At 45.8% G+C, this 13,817-nt stretch overlaps 1 protein-coding gene across 1 annotated transcript in view; it reads right to left on the bottom strand.

Annotated features, from left to right (window-relative positions):
* Cracdl (CRACD like) overlaps nucleotides 1-11,735 on the bottom strand; it is a 59,800-nt gene extending 48,065 nt beyond the window's left edge. The window contains exon 1 of the mRNA XM_051152771.1: nucleotides 11,366-11,735. Within this exon, the coding sequence (XP_051008728.1) occupies nucleotides 11,366-11,439 (74 nt within the window). The 5' untranslated portion in view covers nucleotides 11,440-11,735. The remainder of the gene's footprint in view (nucleotides 1-11,365) is intronic.
* Between the last annotated feature and the right edge of the window lie 2,082 nt (nucleotides 11,736-13,817).

Here is a 13,817-nt window from a genome sequence, read left to right as displayed (position 1 = left end):
TTTTTAAAGATTTATTTATTTTATATGAGTGCTTTATCTGCTGAAGAGGCCATCAGATCACATTATAGATGGTTGTGAGCCACCATGTGGTTGCTGGGAATTGAACTCAGGACCTCTGGAAGAGCGGGTGGTGCTCTTAACCACTGAGCCATCTCTCCAGCCCTAACCCCAATTCTTAACTGTGAAACCTGATACCTTTTAGTTTTAAAGGCGGGTTAGGCCACCGGTAATGTGGTGTGGCCTGGACAAAAGAAAACCAAAATTGGTAAAAGAAAGTAGATAGGGTTTTTTTTTTTTTCCTCCATGGATTAATTTTTGTTCTTTTTTCCCTCTTAGCTCCTTTAAAAGACAGGGTTCTTTGTTATAATTGTTAGGTATAAAATAAATACAGATACAATACCTACAGCAAAGACAGCATAACAAAGAGGGATGGCCTGAACTGTGAGAGTGAAGCTGGCGGGCTGCAGAGGTGGCTCAGTGAATAACGGGAAGATGGAGATCAGAGCCCTGCGGTCTGCAGACTCTGTCTGAGTGCTGACTGTGCGAGGAGCCTGCCTGCCTCTAGTTCCAGTGTTCTGAAGGCAGAGGCAGGGGATCTCCAGAACAAACTGCTGGGTGGACCAGATGTACAGAGGAGCTCTGGGATTAACTAAGACCTGTGTAGACAGGTACCGTAAAGAGTGATGGAGGAGCCGGGCATGGTGGCACACGCCTTTAATCCCAGCACTTGAAAGGCAGAGGCAGGAGGATTGCTATGAGTTCAAGGCGAGCCTGGTCTACAAAGTGAGTCCAGGACATCTAAGATAACACAAAGAAACTCTGTCTCAATCAATCAATCAATCAATCAATCAATCAATAAATAAAATAAAAGAGTGATGGAGGAAGGCTTCTATTGTCAAACTCAGGCCTCTATATGCACGTTGCACATATGTGCTCCCACACACATGAACATGAATACACACCCATAGACACATGCAAAAAAAAAAAAAAAAGAATTAAGATACTATCAATTTAAAGCTGATTTAGATATGTTAGGATAAGTGTTGTAAGGCCTAGGTGAACCACTAAAAATAACTGAAGAAAATGTAGGTGAAAATCAGTACAGAAGTCACATGCATGCTAGACAGCACCCATTTCATAGGAAAGCAAAGGTGAAGACGCTACAGAGGAACAAGGTGCTTATTACATGACCTGGAGCAAAGGAGAGGCAAAGCAGCACAGATGGAATGCCAGGAAGGTGCTCAAGACAAATGCACTTAGTCACTCAAGAGGGAGAAAGTATCGGACATATTTAGGGCCTGGGGAGGTGGTTCAGTGGTTTAAGAGCCCTGGCTGCTCTTCCGAAGGACCCAGGTTCAGTTCCCAGGATCCACACGGAGGCTCACAATCATCTGTAACTGCAGTTCCATGGGGTCTGATGCCCTCTTCTGGCCTCTGCAGGTACCAGATACCCAAGTGGTACAGAGACATTCATCAAGACAAGATAGCAATGTACATAAAATTAAAAATTAAACTAAAAAAGAAACAAGTTTAGTCTCACAAATACAAGTAAGTAAAAAATAAAATGCCATATTATACAATCAGCAGGATGGCTATACTAATGATAGACAAAATAAACCTCAAAACAAAAGCATTCTTAAAGATAGGAGGGACAATTTAGAATGCTAGAATTGTGATATCAGGAAAACATAGTAAATATATATTGACCTAATTCAGCCTTACATGACATGAAGCCCAAATTGACAGATAGGAGTCAAAAAAAAAAAAATGCAACAGTCATAGTTAGGGACTTCAATAATCTGATTATTTATCACTTTTATTAGTATATATTAGTTGTACAAACTAATTGGTTTCCTAAGACACTTCACACGTGGCCATAGGACATTGTGATCATCACTGCCCTGCCGTTAGCCACGCGCTCTTACCAACTCTGTCCTCCCACTAGCTCTCCTTTGTTCCCATGTCTTTAAAAAATGATCTACAAACACGAAAAAACACATGCTTATCTTCTGAGTGTGTGTGTGTGTGTGTGTGTGTGTGTGTGTGTGTGTGTGTGTTTTAGGGTAGGGAAAGGGTCTCTTGTAGCCTGAGTTGGCATTAAATTTGCACATACTTGAGGTTGGCCTTAAATTCCTGCTCTTCCTGCCCCCACCTCCCAAGGGCTAGTAATACAGACACGCATCACCACACAGGCAGCACAATCAGCTTCAGTTACGTCAATTTTTATGCAAACAATGTGACTTTGCTCTTTTAAATATACGTCACACACACCGTTAAAATCTCTCTCCCTCCCTCCCTTCCTCTCTCTCTCTCTCTCTCTCTCTCTCTCTCTCTCTCTCTCTCTCACACACACACCCACACACACACACACACACACACACACACCCCAGCACATCTGATGATTGGCACCCAGGTTGACTCGGTGACTTATAAAAGTGCCACAGTAAACGTGGATGTGCAGGCCAGTACCTGACTTTTAATAATTGATAGAACAAACAAGCAGTGTGTCAACAGGATATAAAAGCCTTAAAGAACAACACTAACTAGACTGATCAGGAATCTACACCTCACCCCCACCTGGCAACAGAAAACATAGCAACAGAGTACACAACCTCCTGAAGAACCCAGCGAAGACTCCAGGACACACAACGCTAGGTCCTAACAAGTCCACACACAATGAAAGGGGTTAAAGTGGGCTGGAGAGATGGCTCAGCAGTTGAGAGCCCTGGCTGCTCTTCCAAAGGACCCAGCACCCATATGGCAGCTCTGTCTGTAACTCCAGTTCCAGGGGATCCGGCACCCTCACACAGGCATACATGCAGGCAGACCACCAACGTACATATGTTATTTTTAAAGAGGGTTAAAGTGGAATAAAGTATAAGGAAATCAGATATAAAAACATATACAGGAATTAAACAATATTCTGGACTAAGATAATGACTCTATATTAATAGCTGAAAAACTGGTTTTAGAAGAAAATTTCAGAGATAAATGTGCCATTTAATAATAAAATGATCAATCTACAAAGAAAATACATTTATTATAAAAAGGAAGATTAAGCCATATAAAAAGAGAATCCATATATTCTTGAAGCAAAAATTGATGAAGTGGAGAAATAATGTAATTATAACAGTTACTTCCATAACTAGGAGTATCTTTCAATAATTGATAGAACAAATATCGAAAATTCACAGCATACAACTTTTTAAAAAAAGTAATGTATTTTTATTTTAGGTGCATTGATATTTTGCCTGCATGTATGTCTGTGTGAGGGTGTCAGATCTTGGAGTTAAAGACAGTTGTGAGCTGCCATGTGGGTGCCAAGAACTGAACCCAGGTCCTTTGGAAGAGCAGTCAGTGTTCTTAACCACTGAGCCATCTCTCCAGCCCTTTTTTTTTTTTTAACTTTCAAAACCCTTTTTTTAAAAAGTTATTATTTTTATTTATTTATTTATTTATTGGTTTTTTGAAACAGGGTTTCTCTGTGTGGCCTTGGCTGTCCTAGACTTTGTAGACCAGGTTGGCCTTGAACCCCCCAGAGATCTGCCTGCCTCTGTCTCCCTGAGTGCTGGGATTAAAGACATGTGCCACCACACCTGACTCATACAACTATTATTATTCAATTATCTTATGCCATTTAAAAATGTTTTAAGCCTAGAAGAGTAAAAAAAAAAAATCTTGAAAAATAAGAATAAAAATTAAACACCCACTCTCCACTCTCAACTCTTATCTGAGGGGCTGCAAAGATGGCACACAGGCTGAGAGCTCTCACTGCCACCAGAAATGCCTGTAACTGCAGCTGTGGTCTCCACATGCAAAGGCATAGGCAGCACAGACACCCTACACATAGACATCCTACAGATACACACACACACACACACAAATCTTCAACTACAAATAGATCTCACTGAACTAAGAGACCTAAGTTCAGAGATTAGAAACAGAAACCAAATGCAAATGTCTACTGTGATAGCCAACCATTTTTCACAAGGATGTCAAGATAATTCGAGGTGGAAAGGCAATCTTTTCAACAGTTTGTATGGGGGCAAGTAGACATCTACACGCAGAAATGTATCCGCAGTCCCACCTCACGACATGCGTGTCACACAGAGGGGCTCACAGAGCTAAATAAAGTGCCAAGAGAGCATCTGACACTCTCAGAAGACAACAGGAGTGAGTAACCACTCAGATGGGATGTCCAGCACCACTCAGATGGGACATCCAGCACCACTCAGATGGGACGTCCAGCACCACTCAGATGGGACGTCCAGCACACAGAAAGGGGGACTGGTAAGTTCTGACTTCATCAACACAATATGCTTTTGGTCTCAAAGGACTGTGAATGTATAAAGACAACTGAGAAAGTGAGAAAAAGACTTTGCCAATCATATATCTGATAAGGGGATCACTCTATTTAAAAACAGAAGCATTGAATGGGAGCTTGAACAGAGGAAGGCACATGAAATATTCTTTTTCTTTTTTTGTTTTCATATTAGAGTTTCTCTGTGTAGCCCTGGCTGTCCTGGACTCACTTTGGAGACCAGGTTGGTCTCAGACTCACAGCAATCCGCCTACCTCTGCTTCCGCCTCCTGAGTGCCGGGACCAAAGGCATGTGCCACCAGAAATATTCTTAATGACACTAGTTATTAGGCACATGACAAGTCAGAACCACAGCAAGCCGCTGCCTCCTCACTAGAATGGCTGTACCCAAAGACGCGGACAATATACGTGTGAGAGTATGTGAAGAAATAAGAACATGAATTCATTGCAGGTCAACATGTTAAATGTCGTGGCCACTTTGGATAAGTTTGGCAGCTCCTCGAAATGTCAAACATAAATTAGCATATGGTCACAACTCTGATCCTAGGCACCAAGTAGAAGAGAAATAACACCATATAGCCATAGAGGATTCTGGGAAGATGGCAGAGGAAAAAGAAAGCAATTACAATAAGCAGAACCTGTCTGGTGTAACTATTTTGGATCTGCATTCTAGTAAAGGCTTATGACCTCCAAGAGGGATTGTGGGTGGCTAACCAGTTCATTTCAATCATGGTTTGCTCTAGGCATTAGCAACAGCTGCTCATGTGCCAGGTTCCCGGCCCCATGGCAAACAATGCATGTGTTCCAGGAGCATCTTGCTCACAGCTGGTAAGATCCAGAAAGGGCAGACAGGTCTCCACTCTTCACCCTGAGGATATTTGCTTTGGGTCACAATGCAACATAGGAAGAGGTAGAGGCCACTTCCCGCCTCTTTTCCTACTTCCTGTACTTTTGCAAGACTCCTTCCAGCAACCAGGTAAATCCCCAAGGACTGAAAGAGCCGGCACCCTTTTCCACTCCTTTACTTTGTGTTGTCCCTTGTAAGAGCTGGAAAATTAGGGCTAGGGCCCTCAATCCAGGTGTGGTGGTGCACGCCTTTAATCCCAGCCCTAGGGAGGCAGAGGCAGGCAAATCTCTGTGAGTTCTGGGCCAGCCTAGTCTACAAAGAGAGTTCCAGGACAGACAGGGCTGTTACACAGAGAAACCCTGTCTCGAAAAACAAAAACAAACAAAACAAAACAAAGACTAGGTCCTTTAAAACCATCTGCCTATCAGTGAAATTAGTCACTGTGCATGCCCAGGGAAAGGTGCACGCTGATCACCAGCACAGACAGCCTCCAGCAATCAGCCAAATGGCTATTGTAGAAACAAAACAAAACCTAAAACAACAACAACAACAAGAACAACAAAACCACAATGAAATACTACATTATGGGACTGCAATGCCCAGTTGTCAGTAATAACAAGATCACACAGGATGAGGAACAGAAAAATATGGCTCAGAGGGTAAAAATAAACCAATTGAAAATGCCTCTGAAAAAGACTCGATGTTGGCTACCCCAGACAAAGATTTTAAACAATTGTCTTAATGAGGCTTAAAGGCTAACAAAAGATGTGGAGAATATTAAGAAAACAGCGTACAAACAATATTGAAATATCAACAGAAAACCTAAAGAGGGAGACAAAGAGAAATTCTGGAAATGAAAAGTACAAGGAACAGAGCGGAAAAACTGACCAGAAGTCTTTGAAGGCATAATTGAGCAAGCAGAAGAAGCAACAAGCTTGAAATTAGGACAAGGCAAATTAGTGAATCTAAAGAAAAGACAGAAAAAAGATAGAATAAGAATGAACATAGTATAGAAGACTCGGTGAAACTCCCCAAATTTGGTAAAAGAAATAAATATAAAAGTCTAAAGAGCCAAATTAAATCCACAAAGGCTGAACTCAGTCCAAAAACAAGACATACATTGTTACCAAACTATTGGAAGACAAAGATAAAATGTCTTCAAATCAGTAAGAGACCTGAGAGGGGCCACCTTCCCCTGTGGCACTGGAATAGGAGTGACATTATTGGGACATTATTAAATTCTATTAGAGTTAGTCACAAGTCTTTATCACAAGGATCCCTTTGAACATTGTACAAGAAACACAAAGTGGACCAAGGATAGGCCAGAGAGAGGAGACTGTGGGACTATGGGCAGCAGAGGAAATGGTAGGTCCCTGCTAATGGGCATACGATTTCTTTGGGGGAATTTAAAATGTCCTAACATCAGATTATGTTCACATAAGCCCAACTGTTGAAATCCATAGACTGTACTGTGTAAAAGGCTACACAGGATGGTATGCAGAGTTTGTCAACAAAGCCGTTGCCAGAAGGGGAAAAGGACAAAAAGAGAACCTGACACAGTTTGTCACCAACAAACTCATGCTAAAACAAGTACTAGATGGGGCTGGAGAGATGGCTCAGTGGTTAGGAGTGTTCCCTGCTCTGAATGAGGACGCCATACCCTTATCAGACAATTGAGAACCATCTACAACTCCAGGTCTGGGGATCTGACACGTCTTCTGGTCTCCAGGGGCACTACACAAACACGCATAAAACACACACACACTGACACACACACACATATTTATATGTATATATACACATATATACATAAACTCATATATACACACTTACGCAATGAACTCATACATATGCACTCACACTCATACACATTCATATATAAACACTCAAATACATGCGCTCACACTCATACGCATGCGCTCACACTCATACGCATGCGCTCACACTCATACGCACGCGCTCACACTCATACGCATGCGCTCACACTCATTCATACGCATGCGCTCACACTCATACGCACGCGCTCACACTCATACGCACGCGCTCACACTCATACGCACGCGCTCACACTCATACGCACGCGCTCACACTCATTCATACGCATGCGCTCACACTCATACGCACGCGCTCACACTCATACGCACGCGCTCACACTCATACGCACGCGCTCACACTCATACGCACGCGCTCACACTCATTCATACGCATGCGCTCACACTCATATGCATGCGCTCACACTCATTCATACGCACACGCTCACACTCATACGCACGCGCTCACACTCATACGCACGCGCTCACACTCATATGCACGCGCTCACACCCATACGCACGCGCTCACACCCATACGCACGCGCTCACACTCATACGCTCACTTGCACATATTTATACTCATACACAGTCACGCACTCTCATTCATTTATCCACACTCACATAAATGCGCTCACATTCATACACATGTTCACACACACTTATACACACTCACACACATACACTCACATGCATTCATACACATGCACACACTTATATACACACATTCATATATACACATACTCACACACATATACACACTCATATATATATATACACTCATCCGTACAAGCTCATACACACGCACACATTGAGTCACACTCATACACGCCCACATACACACAAGTTAAAAAACAGCTACTAGAAGAAAGATGATGGGTGTGAGATAGAAGGAGATGCAGTCAGGAACAGAGAGCGATATAAATGCGGGGCGATCCAAACGTCGTGTGGTGGCAGGATGGATTCGAACCAGAGGCCCCTACACAAACAGCACAGGTCCACACCCAGCCCTGCTCCTCGTCGCCAGCTACCCACACCCTCCCAGCCCAGAATCTTTGCAGATGTTGTTCCCTCTGGCCTCACTGACCTTCCTGATCCCCAGACCTCAGCTTTGAGCTCCTCTCCCTTGGAAGGCTCACAGGCCCCTCAGGGTGAGCCAGAGTCTCCTCCAACAGACTGCAAGCACCCCTGCACCTCTCCGCCCACAAAGCAGACCTGTTGTCTGTGTGTGTGCTTGGGTGACTATCTGACCAGGTGCCTGCTTGCAGATGTACACCTGCTCCCAGAGCCGGTACACTTAACCAGTCTCTCCTTCTCTTGGGGGAAGAAGACAAAAATAAATTATGACTTAAACTATTGTTCTCTGGTGAGTCATGGGAGGATCTGCCTGCTCCTTTTTATAGAAAAATAACTTTCACATTATCGAGGCAAATGGAATGTGCAATTCTCACAAAGTTCTTGCGAGAAATCTTTGCTGAGAAACAGTGCCAGCTTGCTGCTTAATGATATTATTATCCCCAGGAACAGAGGACCTGGACAGCTGTACCCATGGAACAGAGGCAACGACACTGGGACTGGATGTCACTACAGCCTACGTCTAAGGGCGACAGGTGCCTGCCTGTTCTGAAGAGGAAACCAGGCTGTCTGTGACCCTTCCCTATCTGTGTGTCAGGAAGCGGAGGAGGCGGTGACAGACCTACACCAACAGGGGGTCCAAAGCAAAGGGTTGAAATGGGAGGACACCAGCTGCTGGTGATAAAGCTTGCACTATGCAGGGAAGGGAAAGTAAAGAAACCAGATGCTCATCTTAAAAAATAATAACAATGAAGGTTGCCTGGTGATACAGCACACCTTTCTTTCTAAGTATGTAAATTTGAAGGTAACTCTATGGGGGAGGAACTAGGTTAGGTATGAAACACTGCTCAATGAGCCAATGAACGAACGAACAAACCGCTTCTTAGTAACATTCAATAGAGGAAAGATAATTTCCTATTAAAAACGCGATGGTATGTGCATACCAGTCACAATTCAACCGCCATGGCCACCTAGCATTCCAGGATTTGAGGGACAGACTTTCCAATCTGTGACTGACCGTGCCTGACCCAAGTTCATTAGCCCGAGAGGTTCTCCTGTGTTCCCCCACACTACAGTCGCAGGGAGCCGCAGCCTGATGGGCTCCCAAGGCCTGCTGTGTGAGAGTAAAGGAAGGTGAGGTGGCGAGGGCCTGGCTTAGAGGCTTTGCCTCTGTCTCTCCCTAGGCTTCCTTTCAGCTGTGGGCAGGGCAGGGACAGCAAAGGCACAGAGAAGAGAATGAGGCATCGGGCCACAACCCTTGGGAGTGTTTCTTTGCAAAGAAAACAGGACAGCTCAGCCATCCACAGAATAAACAGCAGCGCGTTTGAGCACACAAATAGGATCTTATGTAAGACAGATGACTGTTTTCTGAAAATTGCATAACAGCTGATTTGGTGGTATTCAGAGACCCTGTAAACAGACGAATTAAGTTCCTTAGTGGAATCCACATGGCTCTCCAGCCTCGTACACACACATATACACAAGAGTCCACGTATGCCAGCAAACTTTACCACGCAAACACACCCGAGTGAAATTCAATTCTCAGGTGACAATGCATGGCAGCTTCCACAAGACCAGGGGTGAAAACATTAGTTTAGACATTTTCAGGTTATTAGCGTAGGAAATATATATTTCTGACCAAGCCATTACTTCAAAAATAGCTAGGCACAAAGGCTTCCAAACTTTACAATCTTACTTTAGATATTTTATTTGCATAATTCTTATGGGAACTATAATATGAACCCATGGTAATGTTGGGGTGTGTCTTGCAAAGATGCTTTTAACATGAAAACTTCCCATCTCCAGATTGAGCCATACCAAGTGCTGACTGCTGAACACTGTAAGGTGGACAGGACCCCGGAATCGAAGCACAAGGAACATTTCTGCAAGCTGGCTTATTTTGAACTTTCTGCTTATATTAAGGCAATACACCCCTTACTCCACACATACACATGTGCTGAAATTAACACTTGAGTTTTCCAGAATATTACATATATGACTGGCATTCCTACAGTCTAGCAGACACACCACTGAGGGGATTTACAAATAGGAAGACACAATCCAAAGCCTATTAACAAGACAAGCCACCTTGGCTATCCGGGACCATTCAAAACAGGCCGACTCAGACATTAAGTTTACTATGTAACTAAGTAACAAAAAGGTGCTCTCAGTAAACTCCCTATGAAACAGCAGCAAAGATGAAGGTCCATATACACACAGCTTTTCACAGTATAAGACAATATTCATGTAGCCAGGCATGATGGCCCACACCTTTGATCCCAACACTCAGGAGACAGAGGCAGGTGGGTCGCTGTGAGTTCGAGGCCAGCCTGGTCCACAAAGTGAGTCCAGGACAACCAAGGCTACACAGACAAACCCTGTATTGAAAAAAACAAAAAACAAAAAACAAAAAAAACAAACAAAAAACTCCAACAAAACAAGAGACAGTATTCATAAGAGATCCCTGAGTTGATATTTCCTATAGAAAAAGAAATGAGTCCTAAGGGGTAGACTGTCTAAAACATGTAAGCACTATCCACTGCCAGGATGGCAAGCAGGTCCCTTGCAAAAACCAACTTCTCAAGGCCACCCACCCAGCCTGAGGGATAGCAGATGTACAGTCTCCTGGACATGATGGAGGCTGCCATACCAGGAACTTTCCAACTGGGGTATGAGAATACAATGTATTTACTTATTCTAAGCATGTGAATTTAAATCAGCCATAGCTAGGTTTCCCTCTGCACCCAGGACACAGAATTACAACGTGCTGAGAGACTACCCTTCAGGGATAAGGTCAGCGGCCTGGGGCTCAGGGTATCTTCCACGGCTGCAACTGTCAGCTGGGAGCCAGCCCTTTAAGGATGAGCTTCAAGTCATAACTGCAATGCCTTTTCATCTTGACCTCTGGCTGCCATCTCTCCACTCCAAGGATATCTACTACGCCATGTAGACCCAAAGTAGAAGCGTAGACCCAAAGTAGAAGCGTGAAATGTTACAAATCTAGCGCTGTGTTTACCCAGCCTTCCAGGTCTGTCCTGTTCCCTCCTTCCCTTTTCTCTCTCTCTCTTGAATCTGAATCTGTGCAAAAGGAAACACAGATAATTATGATTTTGCTCCAAAAATTCACACAACTGAAGAAGACAGGATAAAGTCCCTAAGGCAGGAGACCACAGGTATTCTAGAACACAGGACACTAAGTGCTGAAGGTCTGGTCTCAGTGTCAGGGATGGTAAGCACACGGGCCCTGGCAATGACCAAGCAGTCTCTGCCTCTCCAGACTCACCCCACCTCACCACCTTGCTCTCAGGGGCCCACCTGGGGTCAGGCCTGACGCACTGGTAAAAGGCAGCCATCTTCTTGAGTGTACTGCAAGCCTCTGCCTCTCTCATCCTTCTGGAAATTAGCAGCAGGAAGAAGAGTGGGCTTCCCTGTGCACCAGCCAGGGGCGAGGGGCTGTAGGGACACCACTGGGCACTGGGCCCGAGTTCTTGCCCCCGTTCCCCCAGCAACTCATCCGAGCCATGAGGAAGCGAGGTGTCTGCCAAGCACGTCGCGCTCCGGAGCTCCTTGGGCAGGTGTGCAGGCACAGGGCAGTTACAGCTCTCTGAGAAGCACACGGACTTCCTTCTCCGGAGGGCCAGGAGTGGGGGTGGCCTGACTCCTTGGGGAGTTGGTCTAGAGTGCTTGTCACCTGGCTCACTGTGACTGGAGTCGCCAGCAGAGAACAAAACACAACCGACTGGGTAATCGCCTGCCTCACATGCTCACCAGGGAAGTGGCAAAGGCAGAGGGCAGGACTGTAACCTCCAACAGACACTTGGCCCCTCCCTTTGGCTGTTGGACTATTGAAATAATGCTCCCCGGGAAACCAGAATGCCTCCAGGAGTCTCATGGGGGTGGGGTGGGGAGGGCGGAAGCCTGTGTCAATCAGAGGAGGAATTTGTCTCCCATGGGGAGACTGTAGCTCTGCAGGTCACTTTGCAGGAGAGGCTGAACCTGAGACAATTATGGCCCAATGATGGTTGGCCATGGACCCTGGCCACGGCTGCTTACTTATGCCCACCTGTGGGCCACTAGTTAAACCTAAATCTCCTATCGGGACCCTGAAGAGGGGCTCTGGAAAGAGCTATATTATTGGATCTCTGAGTTCTTCCCAGCGTGGCCACAATAAACAAATCTCCTCTCCCTATTTTCCTTCATTAATTTATCTCTTCAACGGGCTGGCTTGAGGACAGGGTGTTCCAGCCTAGCTTGTCGGGGCTAATGGCCCAGGCTCTGACCTTAACAATTCTCATCTGAAGAAGGTCAGAGCCTGGGAGGAGATCTAATGTGAAGAAAATCTAAACACATAGTCTAAGTGGAACCCACTCCCATTCTTATACTGGAGCCACGTGAAGCCACGGGGTGGGGGGGCAGGTCCACTCTGCAGAATGGGGGGGCGGTGGCGTGGGGCAGGGACATGCTAATCTCCGTCCCTACACTCTGCTCTCCAGCTTCCCCTTTCTTTTTAGTCTTCGAAGCTTATCACGTTTCCTTGGGCCCTACACATTCTCAAACTGCTTTCTCCCAGCCTTCCCAATGCTGCATGGAGCTAGGTACAGGCTGTCACTGAAAACATTACTCCCCCTTCCCCCTCCCGCCCCGGGGAGGGGGCGGGGAGGGGGCGGGCACGCTGCTGCTGAGACCTCCAGCCTACACCTGGCAGGTGCAAGACCACACCCACCCAAGAAGTCACCAATACCAGCCTCTCTGGCTGGGATCTCTGCCTCTCCCTGTGACAAAGCCAAGAACTTAGTGACGCCCTCTTTGCCTACCTACACCTGTCACTTCAAAATAATAGACTCCAGCAACCAGCCTGGCAAGGCCACCGGACTGAGTCCAGCAAAGCCCCGCTGACTGCTGCGGGCTGCTACAGTCAGCAGTTTCTAAGCAACATCTCAAGTGTTGACAGAAGGTGCTAGGCAACTAATGAGTGTGGGGTGTGACTACATTATTAAAATCCAGGGCAGCACTATGACTTCTGAGGGTGGTTCTAAAAAAGACTTTTTTTTTTCCCTGTTTTCCAAAATTGCTTGATACAGAACTCTAGCTCAGAAGTTTACAATCTAAAGAGAAAACTGTGGCTAGTGATGGCAAAAAAAGCAGTGGACATGAAGGACACCTATACCCTCTTCTCTTTATGGGAGGTTGGAGTCTACAGGCTCACGGTACTACCGGTCCTGTCTTCTCTTAGGGAGAAGGAAAACAAGCTAATGGACAGTCCTCTGTCTCCTGGGGGGCAACTCAGGAGCCTGTGTAGCAGAGTGAAATACTAAAGTGACAGGGACAGGACCTCAGGGCCACTGCTCTTAAGGAGGGGTGTGAGTTAGCAGCACTCGGCCCAGCGGCACAAGGAGACCAAAGCACACAACACCTACAGCGGCAGTCCCGTCCTGTGGAGCCACGCAGATCAGGGGCTGCTGTGCTTGCCAGCTCTCGGGTGTGATGTGCCCTCTCTCAGGCAGCTCCACAGTGCCTTGTGACCACAGTGGCTCAGTGTCCAGAGTGGAGCCCAGCACAAGATGGCGCCCATCTTGTGTTTGCACCTCTGCAAGTCTAAGGACCAAGATTGCCTGCAGAGCAGGAAGGCAGATGAGAGAGGTAGGTCCTGCCCCAGGCCTCACAAGCTTCCACACACATCTGTACCTCCCAGCATGCTCTCTGTGGCACAGGATCCACATTTTACATGGCTGCTCGGTTTTTTAACCAAAGCATTCAGGAACTACTC

Source organism: Acomys russatus, chromosome 11, assembly GCF_903995435.1.
Source record: "Acomys russatus chromosome 11, mAcoRus1.1, whole genome shotgun sequence".
NCBI lineage: Eukaryota > Metazoa > Chordata > Mammalia > Rodentia > Muridae > Acomys > Acomys russatus.
The sequence above is the reverse complement of the archived record's forward strand: the minus strand, read 5'-3'. Positions and strand labels throughout refer to the sequence as shown.